Source organism: Vidua macroura, chromosome 2 (assembly GCF_024509145.1).
Source record: "Vidua macroura isolate BioBank_ID:100142 chromosome 2, ASM2450914v1, whole genome shotgun sequence".
NCBI lineage: Eukaryota > Metazoa > Chordata > Aves > Passeriformes > Viduidae > Vidua > Vidua macroura.
In genome coordinates, this window is record NC_071572.1 from 1,455,409 (window position 1) to 1,462,589 (window position 7,181).

The 7,181-nt window shown below is 55.5% G+C and overlaps 1 protein-coding gene across 1 annotated transcript; it reads right to left on the reverse strand.

Moving 5' to 3' along the window:
* Positions 1–1,014: 1,014 nt before the first annotated feature.
* Positions 1,015–6,783, reverse strand: KCNE1 (potassium voltage-gated channel subfamily E regulatory subunit 1). The gene is given in 3 exon segments (XM_053970456.1): positions 1,015–1,434; positions 6,597–6,753; positions 6,756–6,783. Coding segments are annotated over 3 exon segments (600 nt in total). The 3' UTR covers positions 1,015–1,019.
* Between the last annotated feature and the right edge of the window lie 398 nt (positions 6,784–7,181).

The following is a 7,181-nucleotide window of genomic DNA, read 5'->3' on the forward strand; positions in this document are numbered from 1 at the left end:
AACTCATCCCACACCACGGCAGGGACACCTCCCACTGTGCCAGTGTCCAACCTGGCCTTGGGCACTGCCAGGGATCCAGGGGCAGCCCCAGCTGCTCTGGCAATTCCATCCCAGCCCCTGCCCACCCTGCCAGGGAACAATTCCCAATTCCCCATCTCCCACCCAGCCCTCCCCTCTGGCAGCCAGGGGCTCTGGTTGAGGAGGTGAAGCTGACGGTTCCGCGGTGTTCCGTGGGAATCCCGATGCTTCCTCACGGTGATTCCCACACGGCGCCGGTGCCGGGCACTGGGGTGGCACTGGCATCTCCCAGAGCCATCAGCTTCACCAGCACTGCCCCTCCAGCCTGGCCTGTGGCTGTGGCTGTGCAGGAGGGCCAGCAGCTCCCCTGGCCCACAGCAGGAACCGCTCACACCGTCCCCGTGCCACGCACGGCCCTTTCCCCCCCAAGCCTTCCCCCTAGGAGGATTTCTCCTCGGGGATCTTCGTGCCCGGCTGCTCCACGGCCAGCTGGTTCTCCAAATCCAGCTGCTGCGGCACCAACATCCATTCACCTGCCCGTGAAAAGGAGAAATCCATCTCCCCCGGGCATTGTGTTCCCTAAAATAACAGCTTGGCCAGCTCGGAGCTGCTTTGGGATGAAGGAAGCAACAGTCTGGGCAGCAGTGGGGGTTTTATTCCTGCTCTGCAGGCACAAATCCCATTTTTTAGCTGGTGGAGAGGAAAGAGATTGGGGGAGGCTGGAAGCCTCCCATTTTTTAGCTGGTGGAGAGGAAAGAGATTGGGGGAGGCTGGAAAGAGGAGCAGAGCAGCTGCTTCCAAGGCAAGGCGAGGGCAGAGAGCACTGGGCACTGGGGTGGCACTGGCATCTCCCAGACCCATCAGCTTCACCAGCACTGCCCCTCCAGCCTGGCCTGTGGCTGTGGCTGTGCAGGAGGGCCAGCAGCTCCCCTGGCCCACAGCAGGAACCGCTCACACCGTCCCCGTGCCACGCACGGCCCTTTCCCCCCCAAGCCTTTCCCCTAGGAGGATTTCTCCTCAGGGATCTTCGTGCCCGGCTGCTCCACGGCCAGCTGGTTCTCCAGGACGCAGCAGAGCTTGTAGCTGTCCATGAGCTTGGCCTGCAAGTACTCCCTGTCCCTCCTGTGCCAGGCGTCGGTGGCGATGTAGGTGTTGTAGGGGTCGCGGGGCCCCTCGAGGCGCCGCGCCCGCAGGTTGCTCAGCATCACCCCCGCGGTGAAGAAGCCAAAGAGCCCCAGCATCAGCAGCACGTAGATGACGGCCAGGCTGTCGCTGGCTCTCCTCTCCTGTGAAGGAGATGAGCTGTTGGTCCGTTCCAGGCACTCCTGGAGCAGTTTGGAGAGGAGCAGGCTCAGGGCCGTGCTGTTGGACAGCGCCAGCATTTGGATTTTCTGTCCTCGGCACTTCTTCCTTTGGCTGGAAAAGGATAGAAATCAGGGCATGGCATCAGATAAATGTCGGATTAAGCTCTTTTCTGGCCCTGAGATGGGGTAACTTGTGGCAGGCACATTTCTTCCTCTCTCAGGATTTTTTCCTAGAGCAGCACAGAGAGAAGAAAGAAAACAATTTCTATTTCTGCTCCTTGTTTTCCCCATGTGGAATGTGTTTGGAGAATTGTTTCCCTGGGGTGATTGCTTGGTTGGATTCTGGTGAGGATTGTTTGGGGCTGGTGGCCAATCCAACCCACCTGTGGCTGGGCTCTCAGAGATGGGCACCAGTTGTGAGTTAGATTTGGTAGTGAGAAAAGTAGGTTTGTAGTTTTAGTATCTCCTTTAAACAGTATATGAATGTGTTATAGCATAGTCATACTAAAGAAATCATTCAGCTTCTGAACTGGAGTCACACTCAGCATTTCTTCCCACCAAGTTCACCTGCATTTACAGTAGTAACTGAGAGGTGTTTTTTAAAAACTTTTATTCCATTTTCAGTCTCATGAGAAGGGTGAGACAATACAGATGTTGTAATTCACGCCATCACAATCAGAAGCCAATTATTTCCTAATTACAATACACAATATTGTGTTTTAATTACACTGTAAGTGTTTCTTGGCCTATCAGATTTTGCCACACCATGCTGTAAATGCCTCAAAGCCAATTATCTAAAATTACCCCTTGTGGGTCCCACTGCAGTGCATCTTTCACAGCTCTGTTCCTCCAAAGGATCCAGTCTTGTTTGCAAGGCCATCCCTTGAAACTTGGATTTCTCTCTCAGCAATGTCTGTCCTATTCCACGGCATTTCTGAGTCACCATTTCTTGTCTCAAGGTTTGCACACTGTGTGAGCCTTCTGCCAGGCTTGGAGAATTCCCTACAAATCCATTTCTCACTTTCCCCCCTCTCTCTTGAACGGGAAAAAAACTTCTTTGATGAATCCCACGGATAAAGATGGGATTTCCTCTGTCTCCCTTTCCTGGTTCCCCTCCTCAGTGAGGGATTTACCTCCGAGAGCCTGGCTGCGATGCCTGAAGTGTTAGCATCTCTATTTTTTCAGATTCTGTGTAGCTCTGAGCTTCATGTTGGCTGTCAGCAAGTTCTCTTCGCAGGGCAGGGAGACAGAGCAATCCTTCCCCAGCTTGTCCAGGGACAACTGGTACAAGCTCCAGGCCCAGAAAGCACAAACGAGGGAGAATTGAAGAGAGAAAAACAAGGAGGATGGGACTTTATAACCTAAAGCTATAACTGGACAATGAACTCTGTTGGAACCCTGGATGCTGAGAATTTTAAACTTTCTCTGCAGAGAGGCACAGAGTCACAAGAGAGCACTGCGTTTGACCTGAGGCCGTGGGGAAGGTTTCCAAAATTGATTAATAGCACTGGGATTATGGGTGTGGAGTTGGTTAGAAGTGTGTGATATCACAGGGCGGAAAACCTAGAGTTTGGGGTTTTAGAATATAGAAATAAATATGAAGCAAGACGGAGGTTTTAGGGTGGGGGCAGGGTGTTCTTCACCTTCTTCTTCATGAACAGTTTAGCCTTAAAAGTCCTTGCAACAAGAGACAGCTGGGCATTTTGTGCCTTGCTGAGGAAACACTGCAGAGCTCACTGCTGTGGCTCTGCTAAGAAACAACAAACAGCTGAGTCTGAAGGTGAGCTGTGCCTTCAACCCTGACCCCGAGAGAGGCAGAAAGAGCAAGCAGAGAACCCACAAACTGCAGTGTGCAAATGGAGCAGAGCTGATCCCAGTGAGAGCCCCCGGGAGCGCTCGTGCATTTTGGGACCATTTTGGTTCCTCTTGGCTGCAGCCCTGGCTGGGCTCTGGTGCTGCCCAAGGTGGATCCATGGAGGAGATCCTTTAATAAATCCCTGTTTATTCTTTAGCTCTGTCCAGCCTCTGCTCTAGCTCAGCCTTCTCAAGGCATCAGTTCAACGTGGAGAGCCCCTCTCATCTCCCACCTGTGACCCAGCCAGGGCTGGGTCTGTCCCCAGCAGCGCCTTCAAAGCACCCTTGGGCTTCACAGCTGCCCTGTGGTGGTGTGGAGCTGGCACAGATCTCATCCCGAGCTCCCTGCTGCTCTTCAAAGTTCAGGACTCCCTCCCTGAGCCCCCCAGGCAGGAGCAGTGGCCCAGCCAGAGGGACAGCTCTGATCTCTGCTCTGGGACAGGGACAGCACCCAGGGAGCAGCTGGGGCTGGACCAGGAGGGATTTAGGTTGGGTTTTAGGGAAAGGTTCTTCCCCCAGAGGGTGCTGGCACTGCCCAGGCTCCCCAGGGAATGGGCACGGCCCCGAGGCTGCCGGAGCTCCAGGAGCAGGAGATGGGGACACCCAGAAGCTCCTGGAAGGCCAAAGGCTCCCAGGCACAGCTTCTGCTCTGCCAGTCTCACACAAGAGGCTGAAGGGTCCTTTTCCCTCTCCGATCCTCCTGTAAATCACTTAAGGAGAGGAATCCTGCCAGCACTGCATTCCCAAATCCTCAGCAGCCAGGCAACACCAAACCATAAAATCATTTTGGAGTTGGAAGGGACCTCAAAGCTCATCTTGTTCCACCCGTGCCATGGCAGGGACAGCTCCCACTGTGCCAGGCTGCTCCAGCCCCAGTGTCCAACCTGGCCTTGGGCACTGCCAGGGATCCAGGGGCAGCCCCAGCTGCTCTGGCAATTCCATCCCAGCCCCTGCCCACCCTGCCAGGGAACAATTCCCAATTCCCAATCTCCCATCCAGCCCTGCTCTCTGGCACTGGGAGCCATTCCCTGTGTCCTGTCCCTGCATCCCCTGGAAATTGTCTCTCTCCAGCTTTCCTGGGGCTCCTCCAGGCCCTGCAAGGCCACCCTGAGCTCAGCCCAAAGCTTCTCCTGTGCAGGTGAACAATGCCAGCTGTGCCAGCCTTTCCTCATCCATGACTGACAAGCCCAGCACAGCCCCTCATTTAAACGAGTCTGAAAAGGGAAGACACCAACGTCCCCGGACCACCTGAATGGGGCATTGTCCTTCAAGGTGACCTTGGCACCCCCGGGGTGGCTCTCAGGGCTTTTCCCACAGCTTTAAATCCAGGGAGCAGCTCAGCAAATCCTTCCCCAGAACACTCAGCCATTGTTGTGGGGGGATTTTGAAGAGGAAGTACATCAGAGCCATTTCTAATCCATCCAGGCCGAAAAGGAGCCCGGGGCAGGAGTGACACCTCTGGCAGGGGATGGTGGCAGCTCAGGGACGTTTTCCAGGAGCTCTGCGTGGGAGGGAGCTCGGCTGGGCACAGCCTCCAGCTGCTGGGAATGACCCTGCAGGAACAGCAGGTACCTGGAGAAGCTTCCTGGGATTTGTTTGTGCCTTGTTGTGGAATGAAAGCTGCACAAGGAGCTGCTGAACCAGAGGGACAGAGCCAGGACTCTGCTCTTGTCCCCAGCGTCCCTCAGGAGGAGAACATTTCCCTGGAGTATTCACAGCCAAGGGAACGCAGCAGACACGGAGAGGGTCACACACAGGGCTTAATTGTTAATTAACGACCCCTTGTGCTGATTTTCACTGAGAACTCTTTATCTGAGCACCCATGAGGCTGAAACAGTGAGAAGGTCATCATGGGGTGGGGAATTCTCGCGGAATCCTGGAATGGTTTGGGTTGGAAGGGACCCTAAAGCTCACCCAGATCTACAGCAGGGACACCTCCCACTGTGCCAGGCTGCTCCAGCCCCAGTGTCCAACCTGGCCTTGGGCACTGCCAGGGATCCAGGGGCAGCCCCAGCTGCTCTGGGAATTCCATCCCAGCCCCTGCCCACCCTCCCAGGGAACAATTCCCAATTCCCAATCTCCCACCCAGCCCTGCCCTCTGGCACTGGGAGCCATTCCCTGGCTCCTGTCCCTCCAGGCCTTGGGAATTGTCTCTCTCCAGGTTTTTGTAGCTCCATCCAAGGCCTTGAACCTGGATCCTGCTCCTTGAACTTGGATCCTGCTCCTTGAACTTGGATCCTGCTCCCAGAGCCTGGATCCTGCTCCCAGAGCCTGCTCCCTGAACTTGGATCCTGCTCCCAGAGCCTGGATCCTGCTCCTTGAACTTGGATCCTGCTCCTTGAACTTGGATCCTGCTCCCAGAGCCTGGATCCTGCTCCCAGAGCCTGCTCCCTGAACTTGGATCCTGCTCCCAGAGCCTGGATCCTGCTCCTTGAACTTGGATCCTGCTCCCTGAACTTGGATCCTGCTCCCAGAGCCTGGATCCTGCTCCCAGTGGAGGGCACCCAGCCCAGTGGGCACCTTCAGCTCCAGCCCAGCCCTTCCTGCCCTGGCTGGGCTGGGCTGATCTCCAGCAGCTCAGCTCCAGAGGAGAGGGTGCTGCCAGAGCCGGCTGCTGCCACCAGGGTTTGAAAGGAAAAGGGAATTTTCTGTCCTGGAACGCACCTCAAATTTGTGACACTTGGCTTTGGAGCTCAACAGGAATTTTGTCCTTGAGCATTGGGTGCTGCAGAGAGCCCAGAGGAGGCTCCAGGATGAGCAGAGGGCTGGAGCAGCTCTGCTGGGAGGAAAGGCTGGCACAGCTGGCATTGTTCACCTGCACAGGAGAAGCTTTGGGCTGAGCTCAGGGTGGCCTTGCAGGGCCTGGAGGAGCCCCAGGAAAGCTGGAGAGAGACAATTTCCAGGGGATGCAGGGACAGGAGCCAGGGAATGGCCTCAAAGTGAAAAATTGCAGGTTTAGATCAGATAATTAGGAAAAATTTCCTCCCTGTGAGGGTGGGCAGGCCCTGGCACAGGGTGCCCAGAGCAGCTGGGGCTGCCCCTGGATCCCTGGCAGTGCCCAAGGCCAGGTTGGACACTGGGGCTGGAGCAGCCTGGCACAGTGGGAGGTGTCCCTGCCATGGCAGGGCTGGCACTGGGTGGGCTTTGAGGACCTTCCCAGCCCAAACCATTCCAGGATTCCATGAAAACTGACTCTTGGCTGCCTCTGGCTCTCTTCCCTGCTGAGGTTTCAATGTGATATTCATCACACAAACTGAGGTGGATGTGAAGTGACAGATTTTTACAGCTTTTTCTCAGCTCTCCCAAATCAGAGCACCTCTATTTTAATTTCCACCAAGCAGACATCTCCAACCCTCTCTCCTGTTGCTGCCAAAAGTATCAGCAGCCAGCCCCAGAGGCCCAGGCAGTTTAGAGGAACACTCATCTTTAGAAAACACAGCTCTATCACAATTTCCTGTGGTTTGATGACACAGAAATAAAGCCTGTGCTACTCTCAGAGCAGAAATCAGCACAGCACATCGCCCACCTCCCAGATTTTCTGCCTTCCAAACCTTCTGGTGCATCTCCACCACCATGCAGTGACCTCCCTGGGCCGTTTCCCTGCCATTCCTTCAGGGATGAGTCGGTCTGACACCGTTCCCGTGGCACAAGGGAGCCCCATTTCCTCACTCCAGCTCCCGGGAATTTTGCTACTCAGCAGCATCCAGGGCACTGCTCCTGCCCGAGCCTCCGGGAGGGAGGGATCTGCAGGGAGGGATGTGCAAACACCTCCTGCAGCCCCCAGCTGCGTGTGGCACATCTGCAGCCTCTCCCTGCCTGCCCAGGGCTGTCCTTTCCTGCTCACCTGGGCAGCAGCACCGCAGCTCCTGGCGTGGCTTTAAAGAGCAGCACACGTGCAGGGGGGGATACTGAATTCTCCACAAATCCTCAATGAATTCTCCCCAAATCCTCACTGAATTCTCCCAAATCCTCACTGAATTATAGCCAAACCCTCACTGAATTCTC